Source organism: Peromyscus maniculatus, chromosome 3 (assembly GCF_049852395.1).
Source record: "Peromyscus maniculatus bairdii isolate BWxNUB_F1_BW_parent chromosome 3, HU_Pman_BW_mat_3.1, whole genome shotgun sequence".
NCBI lineage: Eukaryota > Metazoa > Chordata > Mammalia > Rodentia > Cricetidae > Peromyscus > Peromyscus maniculatus.
Genome location: NC_134854.1, coordinates 15139817 through 15167502, shown reverse-complemented (window position 1 = coordinate 15167502; position 27686 = coordinate 15139817). Strand labels below are relative to the sequence as shown.

At 38.4% G+C, this 27686-nt stretch overlaps 1 protein-coding gene and 1 long non-coding RNA gene across 9 annotated transcripts in view; one reads left to right on the top strand and one right to left on the bottom strand.

The window, feature by feature from the left end:
* Positions 1-8709: 8709 nt before the first annotated feature.
* On the bottom strand, positions 8710-15134 carry LOC121827863 (uncharacterized). The gene is made up of 4 exons (XR_006070167.2): positions 14450-15134; positions 11082-11204; positions 9585-9693; positions 8710-9123 (listed from the first exon to the last, which is right to left on the bottom strand). It is a non-coding gene; the product is annotated as an uncharacterized LOC121827863 (long non-coding RNA).
* The window catches only part of Phf14 (PHD finger protein 14), a 146091-nt gene continuing 133500 nt past the window's right edge, over positions 15096-27686 (top strand). For 5 of the 8 annotated variants that reach the window (XR_013049680.1, XR_006070166.2, XM_006984249.4 and 2 more), the window contains exons 1-3: positions 15096-15238; positions 15654-15764; positions 22961-23724. Coding sequence is in view for 5 of the 8 variants with exons in the window: in XM_006984249.4 (XP_006984311.1) it covers position 15238; positions 15654-15764; positions 22961-23724 (876 nt within the window). In the remaining 3 variants the exon portion in view is untranslated. The remainder of the gene's footprint in view (positions 15239-15653; positions 15765-22960; positions 23725-27686) is intronic. The other 3 variants (XR_013049681.1, XM_076566200.1, XM_042272805.2) reach the window with 1 other exon arrangement.

Sequence of the window (27686 nt, the reverse complement as noted above, 5' to 3'; positions counted from 1 at the left end):
GCTACCTCACTTCCTTGTCACTGCCTGTCTGTTCAGACCACCTGGTCTCTATGGTTGGTACTGGGATTAAAGGCATGTGTCACCACGCTTGGCTCTGTTCTCTAGTGTGTCCTTGAATACACAGAGACCCTGACTGCCATGTGATCGGATTAAGGGTGTGTACTAGCACTGCCTGACTTCCATGTTTACTTAAAAATGGCTGGCCTTTTTCCCCTTGATCTCCAGGCATGCTTTATTTATTAACATACAAATAAAATATGACCACAAACTTGCTTTTATCATGTTCACTTAATTTGGAGAAAAATGAACTAATTATCTACCTGCTTGTGTGTATAGATGTATATGCATGAGAACCAGAGGTCAGTGTCTAGTGTCTTCCTCAGTCATTGTCCACTTTAGTTTTTGAGAGAGTTTTCCACTAGACCGGAACTTGTGGATTTGGCTAGACTAGCTGGCCAGCAAGCTCCAAGAATCCTCCTGACCAAGCTTCTCCTGCTCTGTAATTATAGGTATATACCACTGCTCCCTGCTTTTACATGGGAGCTAGAGTACCTGTGTCCTCTGTGTACCTATGCATGTGCAGCAAGCACTTTGCCACTGAATTATAGCTCCAGATCATGAAATCATTTTTGGAATCACTAAATCAATGATACCTGTGAAATAACTTCAGTTAGAGACATATTAAGCCAGGAAAGATCTAGATCACTCTTGAGATCAAGAAAATTTGAAAATGAAGAGCCTATGGATGAGAGTTAATATAATGGAAACCAATGAGCTTGTTCACAACAAATAGATAAAAGGAATGTACAGGAAGAGAAGACAATCTGTCCTAAGACTAAAGACTATGAGTAAATGAAAACCAGGCCAAGAATGATGAAATGGTAAAACAATCAGAACTAAAGGTCAATACATCAGTCAGGGGTCAACCAGAGAAGAGGAACTCCTAAGCTACATATTTGTTTAGTAAAATATTTATCATGGTGAATTGCTATGATATGGTATGTGGAAAACAGTGCTTCCCATTCCACCTGGGGCCAAAAGAGTAGTCAATAGGGAAGGGATGAGAGACCTGAAACAGACAAAATCTCATCGGACACATAATAAGTACTGTCATAAGGACAGAGGCCACCACACTGGTCTCTTACTGCCTCCAAATTTCCATTATCAATGATATGGGATCCCACAGAAGAATCTACATCTCTTTCTAATAAAAACTAAATACAAACAGTCTAGAAGGATATCTGAGGAAGGAATTTGGCAGTATAAGAGTAGTCACTGTCCTAGATGATCTCATGCCTTCTAGATGTACTCCTCCTTAACCTCATTGAGTTATATGTCCCAATATCTTCTTTGCAAACAGATTAAGTCACAAACTAATAGCATAACACCATATTTTCCTACTTATTGACTGGCATGATGGACCCAAAGTGAACAAGTAGCAGTCTAATAAAATCATTGCTGTACAGGCATGGCCATCTGTGTGAACCTGCACTACTGGGATCCAGTTTCTTCATCTGTCAGGTATGAATACCTGTGCCCACCCTTTTGTCTTCCGAGGCTATGGTAAATTCTGGAATGCTTTCCTGCCAGCCACTAGAGTCTAAGTCAGGTGCCCAAGCTGCCTCTCTTCCCAGTGAGTGTGTTGACCCCCAAACAGAGCGATCTAGAGTACATGAGGATGAAAGCCTATCACTGATCCCGAATTCGTGCTGGAATATGTATGTATTCATGTATGGATCTTAGCATCAGAGTTCACTTTCTTTACAGTGGCAAAGTAACACTAATATGGGCCTTTGTGTTATCTGGAATGTCCCCCATTGTATGGAACTGAAGGTAAAACTGTCTTGTGAAATAGAATTGTACACAGTTGTTTGGGGCCACCTCTGAGAAGTCATCAACAGCAGAGCTTAGAAAACACAAGCTTTCTTTTCATTAGGCCGATATCCCTCTGGATGGTCCAGTGACTTCACTAGAACCTGGTGTTAGAGTCCAGGTGCACTCTTTCCCCCCCATCACCCAGGTGTGGACCAATGGTCTGGAGGGAACCTGGAGAGAGCACCACAGTCCCTCATGTCAGTCTGCATGAGACTGTCTCAATGACATTCTATGGCTGGGGAGTTGTGGAGTCCCTTTCATGAAGCGAAGGTTTTGTACTTTTCTAGAAAAGTACTTTAGCTTTCATTTTCTCTACTTCTCTCCCCCCCCCCCCCCCCGCAACAAATGAAACACACAAAATTGCCTTAATAATGCAAACCCAATGCTATTTGGTTTAGCTTTTTATTTATAATACCCAAATTATTCCTTACAAATACCAAGTTAAACACAATTGGTTTTGATGATCACCTATTTGACATTTTTAAATTTATTATATGGTAAATGTATATCCAGATTAATATATCAAAATCTATTGCATGAACTATAAAACTATTTTCAAAATCTCAATTCCACAAATAAAGTTCTATTCTAATTTAAGGAAAATCATTGCTGTATACATCCGTAGAAGCATCCCTTCATTGAAACAAATACTTTTGTGCCAGCAGAGCTATGTTACAAAGTTAAGAAGTGATTATTTCACCAATGAGTGGCTAGGATCATAGAAACAAGAGCCATTTTTATATATAACCCCTTTGTTACCAGCAAATAGTAATGGACACTATTTGCTAACTTAGAATGTACATTATCTAGAGAAATGACTCCACCTCCCCAAGGTATTGCTCACAACTGGCACTGTAACTGTGTCTTGTGGCTACTTATACTTAGAGGTTCAGGCTGTTATCATCATGGCAGGAAGCATGGTGACATGCAGGCAGACATGATGGAGAGGTAGTTGAGAGTTGTACATCTGCATCCATAAGCAACAGGAAGAGAATGCCACACTGGGCATGGCTTGAACATCTGAGACCTCAAAGCTCACTCCCAAGTGACACACCTCTTCCAACATGGCCACATCTCCTAATAGTGCCACACCCTATGAGTCTGTGGGGGCCATTTTTACTCAAACAGCCACAGCATTATGTTTGTTTGAAAGCCTCTCTACCTTTTTGGATCATTGACATGAAGCTTCATATCTCCAGCCTCATTTGACTAAGACACATTGTGGGATACTTTGTGATGTTTTCCTCCTGATAGTATCTATGTCTGTATGCTTCTCTTTCTTGGGACTTGACCTAAGACTGCCTTTCATATGCACTAAGTATGTTTAAATATCTCAACGTGTTTAAGAGCTCTAATTGACTGCTATCATAGCAAAGTATTTCTTACTTTATCTTTTCTTCATGCAGCACAAATACCAGTAAAAGTTAACAGTATCACATTAGTTTAAAAACAAGTTTGTTTGTTTGTTTGAGCTGAGGATCAAACCCAGGGCCTTGCGCTTGCTACCACTGAGCTAAATCCCCAACCCTAAAAACAAGTTTTTATAACATATGAACTGTGAAAATAGTTTGCTAAGTAAAAGAAACCAGACAGAAAAGACTGTACATTAGAAATAAATACTGTTTTGTGAAATGGATAAATAGCGACAGGAAGTAGAATTGGTGTAAGAGAAGTGAGGATTAACTGATAAAGAGTATGGAGTTTCTTTGGGGTGATGTAAATGTCCTAGAATAGTGGTGATGGAATATACTTTTATACAACGCTTTCAGTATATTTAAAGCCACTTCACTGTATAGCAGAAAAGAATTAATTTGGTGGTATGTGAACTATATTTCAATAACGTTGTTATAAAATCTCAGCCCTGAGTTGTGCACCCTCAAAAATGAATTATTATATTAAAAGGATGACTGGCTGTCTAGGGCATGGGAACTAGGATAAAAATGTAGTTTTTATGAGACTTGTTTTTGCATTACAAGTTATATATACATATATATATGTGTGTGTGTGTGTGTGTGTGTGTGTGTGTGTGTGTGTGTATCCTCTGTATGAAAATTTGAGTTCTATAAAATATTTCTCATTGTTCCTTTGTTAAGTATATTCCCAATCTCTCAGAGTTTAAACTTGAACCTTTTACTTGATCCTAATTTCTATATCATTGTAGATTTCCTGTCTTTTATCTCTGAGAGCACTTGGGATTTTTTTGAACTTCAGAAATTCCAGGACACTCTACTTGCTTTTTTGAAAGAGGGTTTCTCTGTGTAGTACTGGCTGTCTTGAAACTCACTCTGTAGACCAGGCTGGCCTCAAACTCACAAATCTGCCTGCCTCTGCCTCCCCTCCAAGGTGTGTGGATTAAACCACTGTGTGGCTGTTTGTTTGTGTGTTTGTTTTAATTTCAGCATTGTTTCCCTTGAGTAGTTCTGAAATACTAACTACAGCATGATAAACTCAGCTAGAGATCTTCTGGAGAGGATTTGTGATCACTGTAATGGATTAGGAATGACAACTTTTTGGCTACCTGCTGTACTTTTGGGTTGTCAGATTAGCTTAGGACTTCGAGGTTAGAGGAAGAGGATTATTTTGAGTGATGAATAAATCTATTTTTTTTTTTTTTTACAAAGAGCCTCTCTATGTAGTCCTGGCTGGCCTAGAACTAAGTATTTGGACCAGGCTAGCCTTAAACTTAACAGCAATCTGCCTGCCTCTGCCCTAAGTACTGGCATTAAAGGAATGGGTCACCACATCCATCTAAAAAAGTTTAATTTTAAAAGATTGCCTATTGGACAAGATACAGTGTACTATAAAGAAGAACACTTACAATGTTTCAGAAGAAAGCGATTTGATAGTTGGAAGTAGATATTTTTTTAAAAAAATGGATGCCCCAAGAAGAAATTAGGGAGTTCCCTCTGGAAAGTTGGCTTGAAGTTTACACAATTGCCTTTGTAATCCACCTGTCAGGAAATTGGTTCTGTTACTGATTTTGTGGCTGCCCTTATCAGAGCCATGTGCCAGTCAAGGCACTTCTATCTAGGCACAGGAGTAAGTTCTTCAGAAACTCCATGTTTGAGTTCATGCCTGTTACGGTTTGCTGCCACACTACAGGAAATTGGCTACTATCTACTTCTTTTTTCAAAGTTTTTATGGCCAAACATAAATCACATCTGCAATCCCATTTCTAGGAGACTCTGATACCTGTCATACAGATCAAGAGGAAAAGAGATGAGCCTAATTTCAACAAGAAAGAAAGGTCTAATTACATTGACAGAGAGGTTCTCTGATGTTGCAACCCATTCTCAATTCTCCAGGTATCTTAACCAATCAATATACTCAATGCTCACAAACTGTCTAAAATCTCAATCTGTGGGTTCCAGTTCACTGGCTGTTGGCATTGTTCAATGATTTTATGAGACGAGATGCTTTTAGAGCAATGATTCTCAGAGGCAGGAGTGGGTCACTGCTGTTGACTTTTCTTTCCAAGGGACATGTGGCAAAGTGTGGGTACATTTTTAGTTGTCACAGCCTGAGTGAAGGAGAGCTGTTATTGGCATGTAGTGGGTAGAGGGAAAGAGTTGGAACATCTTACAAACAGGGTCACCTTCTACAGAACACTATCTAGCCCAAAGTATCCATTGTGCCCAAACTGAGAAATCCTAGTTTTAAGTAACAGAGAAGCTGTATTTCTTGAAACAAGAATTTAAAACTCTGGGCTTTTACTCATCATTTAAATATATATATTTAATATTTATTTATTATTTAACTATATATCTAATATTACATTTTACTATATATTCACTTAGGTGAATATATTATATTGGAATATATACATTCATTCAAATAAATATATATTTAAATATGTTCAAATATATATATAAGCAGTTCTTAGAGTTACTTTTCAGTCCAGCTCAGAACATTTTTTTATTGTCTTAATGTTCTATTATAAGAAATACTTGTTGCCCCATTGACTATGATCAACAGGCATTTTATTCCAGATGATCTCATGTGATAATTTAAGCACTCACTACAATATCTTCTTTCCATTGGTAATAAGAGTCTTGCTTTGTTTTGAGCCAGACCATATCAAATGAATCTTAATTTCAGAGTGGTGAAATTTTATTTCTCCTTTATTTCTTTTTTAATTATTTATTTATTTTTCTCTCATATATTACATCCCAACCTCAGTTTTCCCACCCTCTTTCCTTCCCAACCCCTCCCCCATTGACACCTCTTCAGCTTCTCTTCAGAAAAGGGCAAGCCTCCCATGGATATCAACCAGACATGGCATATCAAGTTACAGTAAGATTAGGTAGGCACCACCTCTCCTATTAAGGCTGGACAAGGCAACCCAGTATGAAGAATAGAGTCCCAAAAAAGAGTCCAGAGTCAGAAACAGCCCCTGCTCTTATTGTGAGGAGTTCCACAAGAAGACCAAGGTACACAATCATAACATATATGCAGAGGGCCTAGGTCAGTCCCATGCAGGATCCGTGATTTTCAGTTCAGTGTCTGTGAGCCCCTATGATCACAGGATAGTTGGTTCTGTGGGTTTTCTTATGGTGTCCTTGACCCCTCTGCTTCCTAAAATCCTTGCTCCGCCTACTTCTACAAGATTTCCCAAGCTCTGCCTAGTGTTGGACTGTTGGTCTCCGCATCTATTTTCATCAGTTGCTGGATGAAGCCTCTGATGATGATTATGATGATTATGCTAGGCTACTGTCTACAAGTATAGCAGAATATCATTAGGAATCATTTCATTGACTCTCCCAGGCCCCCATGGAGTTTGCTTCTATTCTGGGTTTCTGGGCTATACTGTCTCAGGGTCCTGGCCCTCCAGGTAGTGTCAGGGTGGACTCCCTCTCATGGCATGGCTCTCAAGCTGGACTAGTCATTGGTTGGCTACTCTAATTTCTGTACCACCTTTACTGCAGCACATCTTGTAGGTAGAAAAATTGTAGGTTGAAGGTTTTGTTGCTGAGTTGGTGTCTCAGTCCCTCCACTGCAAGTCTTGCCTGGTTTCAGGAGATGGCTGTTTCAGGCTCCGTATCTCCCATTGCTAAGAGTCTTTGATAGGTTCACCCTCATAGATTCCTAGGGGTTTCCTTTACATGAGATTTCTAGCTTGTCCCCAAGATGCCCCCAATTCCAGATGTCTCTCCCTGTATTCTCTTCCTCCATCCTCTCCTCATCTGATCCCTCCTGTTCCTGCCCCCACCCATCCTCAGATATCTATTTTATTTCTCCCCAAGGGAGATTCATGTGTCCCCCACCTTGAGCCCTCCTTGTTACTTAGCTTCTCTGGGTCTGTGGATTGTAACATGATTATCCTTTACTTTACAGCTAATATCCATTTATGAGTGAGTACATACCATGTTTGTCTTTCTGGGTCTGGGTTGCCTGACTCGGGATGATTTTTTTTCATAGTTCCATCCATTTGCTTGAAAACTTCATGATGTTATTTTTTTTTCACATCTGAGTAATACTCCATTGTGTAGCTGTACCACATTTTCTTTAATCCATTATTTGGTTGAGGGACATCTAGGTCGTTTCCAGTTTCTGGCTATTACAAATAAAGCTGCTGTTAAACATAGTTGAGCAAATGTCCTTGTGGTAGGATGGATCATCCTTTATGTATATACCCAGGAGTGGTATAGCTGGGTCTTGAGGTAGATGGTTTTCTGAGAAACAGTCATATTGATTTTCAAATTGTCTGTACAAGTTTGCACTCCCACCAGCAATGGAAGAGTGTTCACCTTCCTCCACATCTTTGCCAGCAGGAGTTGTCATCTGTGTTTTTTATCTTAGCCAGTCTGACAGGTGTAAGATCGAATCTCAGGGTCATTTTGATTTGTATTTCCCTGATGGCTAAGGATGTTGAACATTTCTTTAACTTTGATTCCTCTGTTGAGACCTGTGTTTAGGCCCATTTTTTAATTGGATTGTTTAGTTTGTTGATGTCTAATTTCTTGAATTCTGTATATATTTTGGAAATGAGCCCTTTATCAGACACTGGGGTGGTGAAAATCTTTTTCCATTCTGTAGGCTGCTGTTTTGTCCTATTGAAAATGTCCTTTGCTTACAGAAACTTTTCAGTTTCATGAGGTCCCATTTATTTTTTTAAAAGATTTATTTATTATGTATACAGTGTCCTGCCTGCATGTATACCTTCACATCAGAAGAGGGCACGAGATGTCCTTATAGATGGTTCAATTCCCATGTGGTTGCTGGGAATTGAACTCAGGACCTCTGGAAGAATAGTTACTGCTCTTAACCTCTGAGCCATCTCTCCAGTCTGAGGTCCCATCTATTAATCATTGATCTTAGTGCCTGCACAATTGGTGTTCTGTTCAGGAAGTTGTTTCTTATGCCAATGAGTACAAGACTATTCCCCACTTTCTCTTCTGTCAGCTTCAATGTGTCTGGTTTTATATTGAGTTCTTCGAAGCACTTGGACTTGAGTTTTGTGCAGGATGATAGATATAGATCTATTTGCATTCTTCTACATGCCATTATCTGGTTAGCCCAGCACCATTTGTTGAAGATACTTTCTTTTTTCCCATTGTATAGTTTTGGCATCTTATCAACAATTGGGTGTCCATAGGTGAGTGGATCTATGTCTGGGTCTTCTATTTGATTCTAGTGATCAATCTGTCACAAATTGTTACCTAAAACTATAATTACCCCAAACCTAGGTGCCTAGATGCCAGTGTAAGAACATAACCAAGAACAGCCAGGACAATATGGCACTACCAGAGCCCAGCTATCCTACTACAGCAATCCCTGAATATTTCAAGATGGGCAAAGCACACAAAAAATTGACCTTAAAACTAACTTTATGAAGATGATAGTGTTCCTTAAAGAGGAAATAAATAAATCTCTTAAAGAAATCCATGAAAACACAAACAATGGAAGTTAATGAATAAATCCCTTCAAGAAAGCCAAACAAACAAGCAAAGAGGTAAAGGAAATGAATAGAACTTTTATTTCTTAAATATCTTAGTGTGTTGATCATGTTTTTAGTCCCAACATGCTCTTAGCCCTGGGCATTTCTGCTTTTAAACGTCTTTGTCTCCCTTTACTCCTAACCCCACCCAGTTTAGTAATACTTATATTACTGTGTCTGAATAGAAATAGAAACTCTGGTAGAACTCTTTGCTTGTGTGTTTCCTCTTCTAGCATATGTATTCTTTCTCTGGTTGTCCAGGGAAACAAACAGGAATTTACCTGATTGTATCTTCAACTGTATATTAAGCTCTGGCAGGGAAAAGACAATAATCATTTTTCATAAGGTACATCCCCTAAATTGCTATTCATGGTATTTACTAAATATGTTTCAATAAATGTTTCTTTAAAGAGTTAGCTTATTTCATTCTGTGATTTCATTTGCTGTTTTTAAAAACTTATTTCCCATGTTACACATACTACCATTCAACATGTATTTGTCAAATAAATGAATGGATCTAATAGGTTTCATTCAAACTTTATAATCTCAATATAAGAGCAGGTTAAAAACTGATAAGATTGTTTCAGATCCTAATATTTTAGTAGCTTCGTTGGTATAGAATGTGGCTTCTGAAATTGTTGAATAATTGCTGTCATCTAGTACATATTTCTTTAATATTTTAATGGACTTAAAAATAATCTTAAACAATTTCCATAATAAGATACCAGATTCTATTTCCTATTGGTGTAGACACATAGCCTGAGAAACTTACCGAACTGACATGGTGGCACACTCTTGTAATCCCATTACTTGAGAGGCTGTGGCAGGATAATTACTGTGACATCAAGATCAGGCTGGACTACTTATCAACAAGACTGGCCCTCAAAAAAACAAAGACAAACGGATTTACAGTGTACTTGTTAGAGGGATTTTGCTTTGGTTGTATTCTTTATGGTTTTTTGTTTGTTTTTGTTTTTCTCTTAATAATACTAAGTGCTGTGGTTTATTTTTATGAAATGTCTTCCAATCAAAAAGTGGTTGGTTACTCCTATAACCTTCAGGACACTATTGTACCAGTATATAATCTTGCAGGCAGGTTGCTTTTGCAGATCTGTGTTTGTGGCTGGGTAATATTGATGATTACCTTTCTCCTCTGGTAATACACAGAGCACCTTCTAGTACCATGAACACTAGCACTAGGGATGAAGCTTCTACGTGAGCACCAGCTTGATGTCTATGTGTTCAATGATATTAGTTAATAGTGTCTTCAGCAATAGGGACTTAGCACCAGGTTGTAGAGGGCAAGTAATAGTCTGTGATATTTTAAGGGTTTTATGGGACCCCTTTGGCCCTGACTCAACAAGATGTAACCCATTCCCAGAACTAAAGTTTTACTTGGTGGGGCACTGTCTCCCCCGGTATATGATGTCTCTATTTAAACTCTTTTCATATTGTATATACTTAGGGAGGTTCTATCATAACACAGTTCAAGAGTGGAGTTGTATGAGGAGAATTCTGAGTACCTGTGAAAAGGCTCTAAAAAAACAAGCCAAGAGTCTTGTCACCTCAGTTCCTTCAATAACGTGGAACTGTTCTTGGGATTTGTTTTCTGCTCCTCCACGGGAGAGTGGATAGGAGTGGTTTACTTCAGATAATTCCGTACAACTGGCTATCGTTTTTTATGCCTCTATGGAAAAACGTGTTTTCACCATGTGTGAATGGTCCTTGTGATTGTACACTTCACTCATGTGATTACTTCTTAAACCTCAGAATACAAACTGTCTGATGCTCTGAAAAAGGTTGGCTGTTCTATTGCATGAGACTTTAGTCTGCCTCATTTTTAGGTCCTACTGCTTCCAGAGCAGTAAACAGGTTTCCATATGATTTTTTCAAAAGGCCTTTAGTGTTAGTTGCCATCTTCATATCCCCCGTTTATCCATCTCTCCCACCCCTCCTCATTTAATCTTCCCATTCCACTTTCCCCTCTATCTCTCCATAACACCATACTCTACTTGACCTTCCTTGGGAGACCCACACACACCCCAATCCCTTACTGGGTATGGAACTTCTGTGGTTATTTGGATTGCAGCACACATTTCAGAAGCCTAAAAGCTGACATCCATTCATATTGGAGAAAGCATGGCCTAATGACTGTAAGGCACTCAGCAATTAGGATGTCCATACAAGGTTTGTCTTTCAAATATATGTGGTTTATTCATACCAACATTCCATGTAATATGCTAATATAAAAGTTAAACAGACATCTCACCAAGCAGGAACAGTTGTTTGGGCAGAAATGCTGACGAAGGGTTCCTCTGGGGAATCCTCTCAGGTGAGAAAGCTTTGGAATAATTGATCCTTGTCCTCTTTGAAGTACTTCAACCTTGGCAGACTGAAAAGACAGCACTGATGAAGGTCCAGGAAGTCCTAAGAGTGGTGGCCAGCAACCAGTACTGACAAGAGGGCCTGTGGGCCCAGCAATGGTCTCAGGGACTTCAGCTGTGACCAAAGCCAGGGCCACACAGTGTCCAGAGGTCACATTTTTGTAACATTTCATTGGGCAGTAGTTTTGCACTATACAAGCTCATAGCTTGGGGCTGGTTCACTAGCACTTCAACACCACCATGGGATTAGTTCATTAGCATATCAAAGCCTGTCCTGGGCTTGGCTCCTATCTGAGCCAGGGGCTTGCTTCTGAGGCCTAGCTCTTTTCAGAGCTGCCTAGTGGCAAGCTCAGGTATCATACTATTTCACGTCATATAAAATGGCTTTTGAACTTACACAAAATGGTGTCTGAGTTACACAAAATAGTTTTTTACTTACATTCCTAAAATTGAAAATTACAATATTTGTCTTTTGGGGTCTGGGTTACCTCACTCAAGATTTTTTTTTTTTCTAGCTCCATCATTTACCTGTAAATTTCATTTAAAAAAAAATCTTCATTTTATTTTTTATGTGAATTGGTGTTTTGACTGCATGTATGTCTGTGTGAGGGTGTCAGATCCCATGGAACTGGAGTTACAGACAGTTTGTGAGCTGCCATGTGGGTGCTGGAAATTGAACCTGGGTCCTTTGGAAGAGCAGTCAGTGCTCTTAACCACAGAGCCATCTCTCTAACCCCCAATTTCATTTTTCCTAACAGCTGAATAATATTCCATTGTGTAAATGTACCACATTTTAATTATCCATCAGCTTAATGACATCTATAATGTTTTTAATCTGCCTATAATTAATAGAGCAGCAGTGAACGTGGATGAGCAAATATCTCTGCAGTAGGATGTAGAGTCATTTGGGTATATGCCCAAGAGTGGTAGAGCTGGATCTTGATGTAGATGGATTTTTGGCTTCTTGAGGAACCTCCACCCTGATTTTCATAATAGCTGCACCAGTTTTTACTCCCACCAGTAATGACTAAGTGTTTCCTTTTCCCCACATCCTTAACAGCATATGCTGTCATTTGTTTTATTCATCTTGGCCATTCTGAGGGGTAGGATGAAATCTCCAAGTAGTTTTAATTTACACAAGAGTTAATACAATTAAATGGATACATTTTCACTGTGAGATTAATACTTTTCAAAACAGCAATTCATTCAAGTCTAATGTAACTTTTACATTTAATGGTCATGCAAAAACATAGCTCTCACCTCAGAGAGGACAAGAGATAGTTTATTCTGGGACTTAAATATGAGTAACTATGGCCGGGTACATTGTTGGTTTTAAATGCTGTGCTTTTACCATTCGAGAAAGGTCAGAGGCATGAGACAACTAAACCCAGTATCAGAGCTTTATTAGGTGGAAGGGGAGGACAGAAAAGAGTAACCAGGCCTGGGAAGAGGCACATGCAGGGGGTGGGGGAGAGCAGAAAGAGAGGGGAGGAGTCTGTGTCCGGCTTTTTAAGGATTCCCCTGCACATGCACAGTTGGGCTTATGGAGCTAAGCCACATATGTGATGATTGCATGACCACGCTGCTGTGTGCATTTGTACAATCATGCAGCACACTGATGACATAAGATGTAAGACCCCTTGCTTAGCTATTGAACTGCACATGTGCAGTCATGTAGTTGGAGTGGCAGAATCCTAACATACATAGATTTAGGTCTCTCCAAAGATCATGTTCCAATGAGGTGGTGACTTCATGAACTTTTTTTAGTAACAGAAGAAAGCCATAAACCAAAACAGTTTCCCAATACTTTGCTGGGTGTATCAGGCATGGCAAGATGGAGAGAACTCTGCTGTATGCCTTGGATGCTGTCTAACATCATTCTTAGCCCCTTGATTGGTGGAAAACTGCATTCAGTTAGCCCATTCCAAAATGAACTTTATGTGTTAGTCACATATTGTTAGATCTGACATGGAGTTAGGCAAGGAATGGCTATTTAATAGGGGTAGAGGAGCCCCCAAACAGCTTGACCACACAGCTGCCATGACAGGCTTAGGGGCCCAGACACAGCTTCTGTGACAGGCTTACTGGCAGGCAACACCCAGATCCAGGAAAAGCCATAAGCTGACACCACCCAGGGATTCACCCAGGGATGGGGAAGTACCTGACATCCTAAACATTGCAACCATTAGATAAGGTGGCCAGATGTCCCTGAGTCTAGCACACACCTGTTTTTGTTTTACACCTACCCCTAGACAATTGTCAGCAAATCAGGATCCTGAACCCTGGAAATCTCTTCACCCCAACCACTGCTATGATAAAAACTCTTCCCAGCCTGGGCTCAGGGCTCTCTGCTCTCACTGCTGTGTCAGACAGACAGAGGGACCAAGCTCAGAGCTTGAAATAAAGGCTCTTTGCTTTTACATGTGGGATTTGGTCTGGTGGTGGCCTTTTGGGGGTCCCAGCAATCTGGGCATAAGAGTAGGCCAAACATAGAGCAGGAGAGTTTGTAATTAAGCTCTGGAATTATAACTTCCCAATCTCGCCACATCACTGCAGTTTTAATCAATTATCTGAAGCAGTCACAGCTTCTTTCTAGGAATTTTTGTTTAGAGTTACTCTATTGGCTAGGAATTACATTTTGAACATATATGTGTGTGGGCACATCTCTTTTATTAAATATTATAACGTCCCTTGTAGATTGGAAGGCTTATGCATAGGATCTGATGTAGATGAGGCTGAGTACTAAGCAGGACAGTTTGTCTTCAGGAGAGAGTGTGGGGTGTTTACTCACCAACCCCACAGCTCCCCAGAGTTTTCTTGAGTGCGAGCAGCAGGAAATATTAGAAGGATTTATATTTTGGAGATGAACAGAAAATAAAGGATAGCCTCGAGAGGGCCTGGAACCTTTCCCAACCAGCCCTGACTGTCTCTGCCCCAGCATATTTATAGAGATGCCAAGGGGTGGGGGGAGCAAAAGACCCCCTTCCCCCTAGCACAGCCAAGTGCAGACCATCTCAGACACCTGCACCCAGGCCCGTGGTCCAATCATCCTCTCTATGCGGACCTGCTGGGTAAAGCCACGAGGAACCTGGAAACAGGCTCCCACAAGAGAGGAACAGCTGGTAACCACATTAAGAAACAAACTCTCAGGCCATATCAAAAGAATTAGTTATGATTAGGATCTTAGGAAACAATGGCAAACAAGCAAAACCAAAACTCCTTTGTATCTGACCTAACATTCTCACTCACATACCTTTGACAGAGACCACTTCTGTGCATTCCTATGTAAGGAAAAGCAGTTCACTGAGACAGTAGGCGGTGGTGGTGTGGTGGGGTGTGGATATCAGTTACGGTTTTTAGAAGTCCTTTAAGATAGCAAACGTCCTTTATGAAAAACTTAAAAAACATAAACCAGAATCAGTAATTGGTCCTACATGATTGGAAGGAGATGGGGGGCGGTTTCAGGGAGGCCTAGTCTTCCGCAGGCCATGGGCGAAGCTTGGGGGTTCTGGGTGAACTCTGCGATCTTTCTTGAAGTTACTCGGCTCCAGTCGGCTTCACTCGGCTGCTTTCGGCGCTCGCCCGGGAGGGAGCGCGCCTGCGCACGCGCTCTCCGCGTCTGCCGCTAGCAACGGGACTCAGCTCGCGGTTTTCACTTCCTTCTTGTCAGAGCTGTATCCGGGTCGTTGCTCTCCCCATTGTCTCAGACAGTCGGCCTCCGGCTGTGGGGATCCCGGGTCCTTTGTGGCTTCTGGTGCAGGATAATAAAGTTTTCTGTTCTTTTTATTCCTGGTTTTTACCGGGGCGGGTGCCCTCGCGGGGCGGCCGGCTCGGGCCTGGCGCCTCTGGCCGGGGAGCGCGGGGAAGGGGCACGGGGCTGGGGGTGGGGAGGGACGCTGGCCCGGCCCCGGGGTCGCCCCTGCGCGGTCGGCGTCCATAGCTGCGCGGACTCGGCTCCGCGGCCCTCTGCGCGTCCCTGCCGCCTCGCCTCCCGCAGCCTCTCCCTAGGTCTCCTCCAAACGACCGCCTCACGGATTCCTTAGTAAGTGAGGCCTCAGCCCCCCTCGACCCTTCCAGAAGCCGGGACCTGCGGAGAGGGAGGGCCGGGTGGGTGCTGCCTGACCCCGGGAGGAGCTGCTGCTCAGTGGCCCCTGAGTGAGCCCTGGCTTCTGGGGTGCCGTGGTGTCTGAATGAGGGATTGCCGGGTAGTCGTAGAGGCGTGTTCCTCCAGGATGTGGTGGGCGGGGGTCGGCCAGGGGTTTGGCTGGCTTGACTTGGTCTTGGCCTCCCCACAGGGGCCACCTGGCCTTCCGCAGCCAGCGTCCCCAAACCCAACTTCTCCCCAAGCACTGTGTTGAGAACTCGGAGTCCTTGCACGAAGTCGATGTGTCGTCTTAAGCACCCCAGCTCTTCCTTTGGTGAGACTGTAAAATGACTGGAATATTTTCTCTCAACAGTGGATCGCAGCTCCAAGAGGAGGCAGGTGAAGCCTTTGGCAGCTTCTCTCCTGGAAGCTCTTGATTATGATAGTTCAGATGACAGTGATTTTAAAGTTGGAGATGCTTCAGGTAAACGTTTCCTTTCTCTTTCCCCTTCCCAGCTTTCTGCGCTTCCGTGTATTTTTAACTTCTTTATTTTTTGAACCAGTTTTGATTAAAATGTTCATTTACAGTAAAAGCACACATATCATTTATTTTGTTCATTTGATTTCCCACGTTTCCCTAAGATCTGTTCACTGGATCCTATTATGGCTTCTGCTGCCGTCCATATTTACTCAAATGATTATTAACTGGTATAGAAGAACCATTTTCCAAGATGCAAAAACATTTTCCCCAGTTTAAACTCTATCATACATTTATGCTTATATATTTTAGTGAAGAATTGAGGTACCCCAGATATAGAAGAGTATATTAAGAAGAATATGGACCATAAATAGCCTTGAACAGGGTTATTCCCTTTTCAGCTCACATGGCACTCTTAGAGGAGTTATACTTTTTTTGTGTATTAGCTCTCATACAGAATAAAGTTAGTCCAAGCAAACTTGATGCTTTAAAACACAGGTGCAATACCTTGCGTAAAGCACACGAGCTTGCTTATTCTAGTTAGTGATTTAAAAAGATGATGAAAGTTGTATGTTCACGTAGTGTAAAAGCAGAAACAGAACATTATGGTTTTCTTTTATGCATTTTCTTTTGTGTATTTAATGTGTACTTAATATATTGAGTTTTAGTTAAAGAAATCTGAGAAACAAAATTATATCTGAAAAACACCAGTAAACACATGAGCATTAAAAGTTTTTGTTATCTCTACTCCTTTGATAAACATTTAGATTAAAATGAGAACTAAAAGCCTTTCTAATTGCATCCCTTCCACGGGTTCTTTCTCTTGAAGTTCTTTCTCTTTGCGATCTTGGGATCACACTCAGGGCCTCCCATATGCTCTCCTGCTGGACCATAGTTCCATCCCTTCTAACATGTTTTTAGTATCCCATCGTGCACTTTGGGACTTTGAAGATCTCGCTCTCTTCTTCTGACTCTCCTTTGCTTCTAAAGGTAGTGAGAAGGGATGAAATTAGTTTTTGTTGTGTTACTCTTAATGGCATCAGCAAACAATTTGCATTATGATATAATACAGAATCTCATTTAACCTTTATAATAGCTGTAGCAGGAATCTTAAAAGGTCTTATTAATAAAATCAAACCTGAAGCCAGTTATTGGGGGTGAATGCTGGAAGATCAGAGAAGCAGAACAAGTCACAGCTACCTACCTTGCCAGTTCCTCAGCTGATCCTGTTTCCTCAGACTGGAAACCTCTTGAGTCCTCATCCAGAATGAATCTCAGCTGAACTGTTGCTCAAAAGCCTAAAAGCTTAACCAGCCAAATGCTTTTAGTTTCTGGTCCTCCACGCCTTATATATCTTTCTGCCATCACTCCCTGGGATTAAAGGCGTGATTCACCATGCTTGGCTGTATCCTTGAACACACAGAGATCCAGAGGGATTTCTGCCTCTGGAATGCTAGGATTAAAGGTGTGTGCTACCACTGCCTATCTTCTATGTTTAACATTGTTGCTGTTCTCTTTTCTCACTCCAGATAAGTTTATTAGTGTGCACAATATTTTGGGGAACACAATACCACCACATTTCCCCCTTTTTTTGTGTAACATTAAAAAAAGCTTATAACTAATACAAGAAAAATTATATCTATAAGTATATACAATATACACAATCAAGATTACATTAATGATGTCTAGTCCATTAACATTTGAAAAATTTAGACGAATAACTCCATTAATATATAAAACAATGTCCAGTCCAGTAACATTTGATAAACTCAGACAAAAAAATGTTCATTATTTATCCTTTGTAAAACAAGTACCTTTTTAAAAGTAGATTCAAAATTGACCTTTTTATCTTATCATGTGATCGGGATTAAAGATATGTGCTACCACTGCCTATCTTCTATGTTTAATATTGTGGCTGTTCTCTTCTCTGACCCCAGATAAGTTAATTAGCATGCACAATATTTTGGGGTACACAATACCACCACAAATAGCTCATTACGGAGATATAGTCACGGGTACTGAGTTTAGAGGACTGCTCATGAAGTTACTCAGGAACTGATGGATCCAATAGGTCTGACTGTAAAATTTAATCTTTTCACTGTTTAGAAACTAAGAGTGGGTTGATGTAATCTCAAGTCAGAATGGCTGGGTTATTGTGGTAACTGATAAGTTGACTCTAGAGGTCAACACTGGGCAAGCTGATCTTGATGAACTGTTTCTAACCTTCACGTTGCAGCTCTTTGTCTCCTATTTAGTTGATTCACTGGTGTTGGTACTTGAGGAAGGAGAGAAAGGAAAGGGAAAGGAGGTAAAATTAAAATGTCTTCTCCTTAGAGAAGACTAACAGGAATAGTCTCTGCTAGAAGGTAGTATTGGTGTGTTAGTGACAGTCTAAACTGACACATCATTGGTACCACTTAGAAGGTAGGAATTGATGAAACAGACTCCAAAACTTACTTTCTTGAAATGTTCAAAAGTGATTATGTTTCAATAAATTCTGACTTGATAGATTCATTTTCTCATTTATTGAGGTGGAGAGTCATTCACAGGCATTCTCTTTGCAAGGGATGGAATAATCCAGATTAATTTATAAATGCCTTTAAAAACAATGTATGGTATCAAGTCAAGATTTCTGACCTTAGTAAATACTAATTTATTGTTGAAGGAACATTATATTTGGTTAATGTATGTCCCCTAAAAGCACTCAAATTTCATACAGTCTGTTGTTTCTTGTCATATAATCTCAAGTTTTTACTGCCCTGGCTCCTGGCAAGTTTAAATATGTGATCTGAGATTTCAGGTCACAAATTTATTCCCGTAGTTTTGGGAATGTTATTGTGAAAAAGAGCTAGTGGAAAATGATTTTATTTAAAATAATAGTCAGTAGCAATTGAGTCTTGCTCATTTTTGACTCAGATGTGGTGGTGCTCTTCACAGCTGAGAGATTGACTTACTCTAGATCACCATGACTACTTCTCATTTTTGATTGAGGACAATGAAATAAATAACTGTGCCTAAGACAGGGGACAGTTAAAATTATGATAATAACCACCAGAAGAACCATATGTAGAAATGTTAGATGGAATGACATACAGGTGACTGATTTTATAGTTCTAAACCAGCCCAATACTGCACATTTCATGGTTTAGCTTAAGTGTTTTATTTGGTTTGTGCCTAGGATTAGGGTTAATTTTCAGTTATTTGAATTGAATGCTTTTGAAGATGTGGGCATTTCTTAATTTTATTAACAATATAAACTAATATTGTCCTGGTCTCTCCCACTGTCTTTGCTATGCAAAGTAAAGTGCTTAAATTTAAATCTTGATGGGTTATTTAGTTAGTACAATGAGGCCATTTTGCCTGGAAGTAATCCAACTAGAATTGTCAGGTTGAGACTTCAGTAGTAGTTGCTTTTGATAGTGCTTTTTTCCAAGTTGTATTCATTAGCATTTCATTTAACACTTTCCCAAATATAGGGAAGTCACAGATAAATAGTTAGATTGCACTTATTAAATGATGGGTAATACAGGGAGTAGTTGATTATGTATATGGTTCAAGTCTTCTGGAGGAGAAAGGATTATTTTCGACTAGCATGGTATAGATGAGTTTCATTGAAAAGCTAGGGAAGGAGCTGTGAACTAAGAATAGTTAGAAAAACAATCTTGGTGAGAGAAACAATAAATGTTAAAGGTATGGAGACATGGAAATATTATTTCTGTTTGGGGTTAGGACCAAGTTAAAAGACTAGTAAAAGAAACATGCCTAGAAAACAATGAGAATATTGAGATCTTGTTTTAGATGTGGGTTTCTCAGAAAGCCTTGGCACTGTTGGCATTTTGTGTTGACTAATTCTTGGTTGTGCTGGTACAGGCTTGTCCTGTGGAGTATAGTGTGAATGTTCAGAGCACCTTTGTTTTGTATTGTACTTGATCCCCGTGTCTTCCCTACCTCTTGCACCTGCCCTGCAACTGCCAGTGTTTCCAGGAACTAGTTCTCCATCCTAGAGAAGCTCTGCTGTAGATTTACCCAGAAAATGCAAGATGGCACAGCTGTAATAAGAGCCAGTGGAGAATGCGTAGTGTTGAGTGATGGGCTTTCATGAAGAGAAACGGAGTTAGTTACAGATGACTCTAGGATCTGTCATTTACTACGTTAATTTATGGTGCTAATTATTACCGCACTGTGCCAATGGAATTGTTGGACAGAGATTGTATTTCATAGTTGGAAATTTCTAAAGTGTATTGATTTTCTTTAATATTCATCATGAAGAAAAAATGAGCATTGCTGTAATGATACTTATGATTGTTGATTATTAAATTTATATTATCAATGAATATTGTCAAGGGATTTTTCAAGGTTTGTTTTTAATTCTGTGACTAAAAAATTTCTTTAAAGTTGAAATGACTGTTGCTTTGAAAGATCCTGATCAAAACTGTGTGTTTTGAAGTTTTTTTTTTCCTCTTCATTCTGTAACTAAATGAAGAATAGAATTTTAATCTTAAAGTCACTTTTAAATGTAAAAAAGAGTTCATGTGGGGATTAATTAACTCTGTCCTTTTTTGTAAGATAGCTTTATTTGCAATATCTGGCTAATTACTTCACACTGCTAATTTTCTTTCCCTCTTTGCCTCCTTTCTCTGTCCTTTCCTCTCTTCTATGTGGAATGATAGATTTGGAAGGCAACGTGGGATATAGTTGTTCTTTGACATTGTGGTAATAGAAATGTTTTTCTTTTGCAGCCTTTAAAAATACAGCCAGCTGTGGACCTCGTTTTCTCGTTGTTATTTTTCATCTATGCTTATGAATAACTCTCTGTTCCTCAAATGAATATGTACCAAAAAGAAGTGATGGCTAATCAGATGAAAAAGCTATTTTCCAGGGATCCTGGCCCTATTGTTTGAATATGACTAAGATGTTACATTTGTTGACTAAAAAGCTGGGCAAGCTACTAGTATTTGAATTTGAAGAAAAATGTCATGTTCTTGTAATAATACATTGACAAATATAAAACAATTGAATCTTAAGATTGCACTGTGCTCAGACATGATTATAAAACAAAACATCAAAAGCCATTAGTTTACCTCTACATTTGAAAATAATTGAAAATAAAATAACAAAGTCCACGACATTTGGAAAGTTTACGAAGTATTACGAAGTTTATTCTCATTGGGAGCCATACTGTACTAGGAGCTTTAGTTATGTATCTTCTATTAGGTTCTTGTTAGAGTGTCTTCTAGACACTGATGGAGAAGAGTAGGATCTTTCCTTTCTATCTCAACCTTTTAGTTTCTTGATTATGGTGTTACATGTAAGGTGTCAAAATTTACTTCAGTTAATGTGCACAAGAGATCCTTTTCTGCCTTTGAAGTAGTGAATTCTGCTTATTTCTTAGAAGACCACTATTTTAAAAATTGCAGAAATTATTATTGATTTTTAGCTAGGATTGATTTTTCTTTGTAGGTTAGGTTTAATTATTGTAAGTGGTGTAAAAATCCAAACTTTCTTAATGATTTATAGAACTCAACTGAAAACAAATCACTTGCTTAGGAATGATATTAAGTCCATGCTCTTTAAATCCAAAAGGCTCAGAAATCTGTAAGAATTTCTTAAGATTGGCAGAAACTCTCGTTTTACAGCAAAACTTGTCTAAAACTGACAGTTAATTTATGTCATTTCTCATGCACTGTAAATATTTGTACTTTATACTGTTGAACTATTATATTTGAAATAGCACCTTAGGCATTAATGTGGTATTAATGTAATATACATATCCCAAATTACTCTCATAAAATATGAACATTTCTAAATTTCAGCACACATATCTACCTCCAGATGTCCTAAACCTAAAGAATTGTTAGCTTGGATAATAGTGCATGTTTGCCCTGTGTAAGGTTGTTTAGAATAAGGGTGGTTTTTGCTTTTGTTTTCTTCAGAACACTACTGAATAAGCTGATAGTCTTGAGACTGATAGTGAATTCATTGGGTCATTCAAAATCTGTTATTTTTAGTTCTTACATGAGTTAGCTAACAGGATAGTTTTGTTATTAGCCATGTATATGGGGACTTCTGAATTGACTTGGCTATACTAACTTTTGCCCCTTCAATTCCCCGTTAATTTTAAAGGTGAAGGAAAGTTGAATTCGTAGAAATTAAAATTATATGGAAGCAGTAATGCTTTACACTATTTTAGCATTTCTATTTTCTTGATTATAAATGCAGACAATTTATTTTCCTATAGATTTAACAAGTGGTATAAATATTCTCTTTTTCTTCTTTCTCCATTTCCCTCTATCCTCCTGTCCAAATATTTAAAATTTTAATTTTGACTTGTGTGCAGACAGGGTTAGAATAGAGAATAGTGCTGGGTTGAGATAACTATGTTGCCCTAGGTGGGAATGGAGCACCTTGCCAATTGTAAGCTTGCATGATCTACTCAATAACCATAGCCAGTTTGTTCAGGAGCAGGTAACTGATCATTTTAGGATGGATTCATTTCTTCATCAGCATCTTCCATTGTAGGGCACTTAGTAGTTAGAACTTATGAAAGTTTACATGACACATTTATTAATATGGACAGAATTCTATTAAGCAGGAAGACTGAAATTTTCTTTCATCTTCCATTTTCTTATGTGCCATTGGTATTGTCCATTTTCACCTTTGTACTTGATATAACATTGTCTGCTACAAGTTCACTATCAAATGCCTATGCTTGTTTTGATTGAAAAAAAAGTTTAATAAATTAGGCAGTTTTAGAGGGCTAAAGTTTTCTTGCTTGAGATGATATTCAGTAGTTTAAGTATACATATTTTATGAAAGAAGGATATAAAGGAAGAATAATTTAATCAAATTACATTATGATTGAGTAATTGCCCGTTAAAACTACTTTTAGAAAATAAAATTATCACTAGGACATTATACTGTTATTAGCTATGTAATATAAAATAGTAGTTTTATTTTTACAGTATGTTCTAACTCATTTCATATGTCATCTTCATTAATTCATATTGGATTAAATCATATATCAACTTTGTTGACTTATTATTTAATGAGTTTGGGAATGTCTCCCATCCTTTGCCTTAGATTTGTTTATATTGTTTTGCAAGTTATTCACAAGTTTTGGTGGTTTCATTTGTGTCAGTGTTGTGTGTGTGTGTGTATGTATATACATATGTGTGGTTTTTTTTTTCTCATATTTTCAACAGATTCTGAAGGGAGTGGTAATGGAAGTGAAGACCCTTCAAAGGACAGTGGAGAAGGCTCCTGTAGTGATTCTGAAGAAAACATTTTAGAAGAAGAACTGAATGAAGATATTAAAGCAAAAGAAGAACAGCTTAAAAATTCTACAGAGGAAGAAATAGTGCCCTCAGACAAACAGTTAATCAAAATGGAAAAGAAGGAAGAAGAAGAAAATGGAGAAAGACCTAGAAAGAAAAAGGAGAAAGAAAAAGAGAAAGACAAGGAGAGAGAGAAGGACAAAGAAAAGGCAACAGTGTCTGATAGTGTGGCTGCTTCTGCTGCTGCCAGCACACCAGCCACAAGTCCTGCTGTTACCTCCCCTTCTGTCCCTACCACAGCCACCGCCACCGAGGAACAGGTCAGTGAGCCCAAGAAATGGAATCTTCGTCGGAACCGGCCCCTTTTGGACTTTGTATCCATGGAAGAGCTGAATGATATGGACGATTATGACAGCGAGGACGACAATGATTGGAGACCGACTGTAGTAAAGAGAAAGGGGAGATCGGCATCTCAGAAGGAGGGCAGTGATGGAGACAATGAGGACGATGAAGATGAGGGAAGTGGGAGTGATGAAGATGAGAATGATGAGGGCAATGACGAAGACCATAGCAGCCCTGCTAGCGAAGTGGGCTGCAAGAAGAAGAAGAGTAAAGTTCTTAGCAGAAACAGTGCTGATGATGAGGAACTGACCAATGATAGCCTGACCCTTTCTCAAAGCAAGAGTAATGAGGTAGATCAACCCAATTTTTATGATATCTGTCTGTCTGGGGAAAAGGGAAATTTCTAAATCACTACTTACTATATATTTTAAGTGACTTCCTTGAATTTTTATTTAGTTGTAGGAGTGAATGAACACCCTCAATGCAGCATTTACTCATTTGGTCAACAGACTTTTAATTGCTCACCATTTGTCAACATTCTCCAGGAGTTTGTTTTCTCCGTCTCCAAGGAGAAGAGTATGTAGAGGAACATTTTTTTATATCTATAGACTTGGGAAATGATAGTTCTCTATTCCCATTTTTATCCTCTTTCTGTTCATAGATGCTAACTTGGCACTGAGTGGATTATGATAGTACAGGCTTCCTTCAATATAATTTTGTCCATAGCCACATAAAAACAAAAAGCTTTTGAATACTTGAGAAGAGAACAATAGCTCATTTTTTGACTTGTAGAGAGTTGTTTTAAAGGTTAAGTCATCAGCCTAGTCACCAATCTTCATCAGCATAGTCACCAATTATTTGCTTTATTTGTGTGAAAGTAAAATGTACTTTTAAAAACATGGTTAATGAACAAATTCTCTGCAAAGAAGTAAGAATAAGGGGATGGGGATTTAGCTCAGTGGTAGAGCGCTTGCCTAGCAAGCACAAGGCCCTGGGTTCGGTCCTCAGCTCTGGAAAATTAGAAAAAAAAAAAAAGAAGTAAAAATAAAAGCAAACATTTTCCCCCATAGAACAAGCGTTTCTATCCTGAAGCAACAGTAATGACTCAGTCCTGCCTTTGAAGTTCTACTGCGAGTTAGGTTGACCCATTGGTCCAGAGGTGCAACGTTCAAGACTTCAGTTAAATATATCCGTGTCTCTGTCTGTGTGCCTATGTGTTTTCCTTCCAAAAGAAAGATTGAGTTGGTGTCTTACATGTAGATGTATCTGTTGCATCACATGTAGAACTGTACTAATTCTGTCATTTCTGTTACTGTGTTTATGTCAACAGAATTTTCTTCACCATTTTTTTTGTTTTTCATATCATTGAAGTAGCTTAAACTAGATTTTCTTTATGCTTTATTTTTTCATATTTTTCTGCTTACAGATTTACAGAGTAGTGTTTGTGTATTTTAACTAGGCTTATTACAAATTTTTTGGTTCTTTTCCTCTTAAATAATATATAACAAACTGTCAGGGATTCCATGTCAGCAGAGATGAAATAACAGCTTATTATTTGCATTATAAACACTGATTAATTTCTAGGTTGCCCTCATTCCTATGAAGAATGTTGCCTACTTCCAATGCTATGCTAATTCTTATCTATAGGTAAAGGAAAACTCAATTGAGGAGATAGTGTTGTACTTTTTAAGTATGTGGCATAAGCTCTTCCATATTGCCAGTGCCATCTTGGCATATTTATGGATATCTGTTAATATTTAGATTGGGCATTCATATTGCCAAAGCCATCGTGGCATATTTATGGATATCTGTTAATATTTAGATTGGGCATTCATATTGCTAATGCCATCTTGGCGTATTTATAGATATCTGTTCATCTTTAGATTGAGCATTTATTTGCTCAGTTTATTTTTATAGTATTTAGCACTTATTCTGTATCTATTGATTGAGCTTGCTTCTTGACAGCATCTTTTCATGTTTCATGCTTATTAGGTTAATATTCACAAAAGTAATTTAATGATACAGGACCTATGGAAAAAATTCATACCAATGTGTAGGGACACTTGTATATGTACAGAAATGTATTTGTTATCCTTTAATAAGCTCTACTTGGTAACAGTGTTTAATAGACTAAGTTTTATAATACATTTCAAGATCACATGTGGTGAAAAAATTAAAAGTTCTGGTAAGTAATGGGCCCTGTATTTAAGTGTCCCAAGATATTTCGGGGATGAGATCCCAAAATATTTCTCAGGAAAATACCTGCATAGAAGAACATATAGAAAGCTAATCTCTCTGAGAATAGCCTCCTGCTTAGATGCTTGGTTACAGTTTTTTTTCCCCTCACAACTATTTTAATTCCTTAAAATTTTTGATGATTTTAATTATATTTAAATTACATTAAACTAAACTAGACATTCAATTTTAGTTAACAAATTAATCAGTATAGAATATTATTTACCAGTCTAAATTTTCTATTTATATGATCCTGTATTTATAGAAAGATATTTGAAGTTTATTCTTGCTGCCTTATGGGTAATGTTTCTGTTAGTCTTACTAGTTATCTATCTTGGGTAATAATAAATACTAAATATTCCTATGGTTAAGAAGTATGTATTTTAGTTTTTTTTTTTCATTTTGCCTTTAAGTGTTAATATTCCCCTTTGTAGTAGAAACAGCAGAAAGTGTGGCATTAGAAATACAAACAAGAATAACATATTTAGTTTTTAGCTGGAAGCCTTTTCTTAGTTGCAATGTCAAGTGGATTTGCAGAGAAATGATGTGGGTTGTCTATAATTAAATGATGCTCTGAAACCTTAGTAATTTTGAAATTTCTTAGAGGAATTTACATTTTTTGACCAGGGCCCTTTTATAACTGTTACTTTTTTGATTCAACATGCCTCAGGCATATATAGGAGTGCTTCTAAAACATTTTGGTTTTAGGATCCCTTTATCTTAAAAAGTCATTGAAAACTTGTAGTATTATTTAGATTGACTGTGTCTACTGACATTTACAATTTCAAATTAAATTTTAGGAATTGTTAAACAAAACACCACCACCAACAAAAAAAACCACATAATGGATTCCGAAGCAGGCAAGTTGTCAGATTGGTAACACTGCCCTTCTGTAGCTCTTGAACACATCACCCAGTCACAAGAAGAGCAAAAAAAGCAGCCAGTATATTAATGGCATCATGAGACTAGTCTTGACCTGTTGCACTTCCTTCAAGAGAGCTTCCTGGAACACACCTTTGCTGCTTTAGAGTGGAGCACTTGAGTTGCATTTTCTACAATTTGATGCCTGTCTTTCTCCGTGGGCTTTCACATTTGCATTTTTGAAATCCGTAGAGTCTGGATAATGCCTAAGGTTTGGCTATGTCCTTTTCGGTCCTTTATTTTGAAACTTTTGAATATCGCTAATGGCATTTTGTCCTCCCATTGATCTTCTGACCTAAGTTTTTTAAAGAAGGTCAGTGTAACATTTTCAGAAAATGGTTTTCCTTTTCAAGACTTTGAACCTAGAGTAGATGAAAATTTATGCATTATAGAAATTCTCAACAGAAATGACAGTCTTGCTTTATTAAGAACCACAAGCTTCTTTCTCATTGAGGGTCTGTAGAATAGTTTAGTGTTTGGATTATTGTTTTGATAAGCACAACCTTATATTTTTGGCTCAGTAAAATAATTTTTTTGTCATACAAGGCTCTTTTATGTTTAATGACAGGTGCCATCAAATGTTTGCAATTATTATGTAAAGGGTTTTGGCAGAATTTATAAATACATTCAACGGGAAAATATTAACCCTTTCTCTTGAGAACATGATTTGTGTTTTCATAGAGCAAGTGTAATTCAAGTAATTACAAGTAATTATATACAGCAAGTAATCCAAGCACACTTAGGATCAAATGAATATAGAACTAAAGTTTATTATCAGTTCTTGTTAGCATTCTTCTGAAGATATGTATCTGTTTGGGATGCTTGACTTACTAATTAGTTATCTCTGCACATTTTGAAAAAAAATGCTGTAAGTCCTATTAAAACACATTTTGTAATATTTTACAAATATTTTAGAGTCTTTAAAGGAAAGTATTGATGAACAAACATGGATCACACTTTTGGTATACTATTTTTTCCTCATCTTTTAATACTATTTCAATGTAAAGTATTGGAATTTTTTTCTGTTAAATCTAAATACAGCAGGTACAGTTTGGCCCATTTGTATGTATTTTATAATCATCTTGTAGAATACATGGCAAGTGAACACTAACTATGTTTTAGAGCGCAGAAAGAATACTAGGCAGTGGCTCCTTTG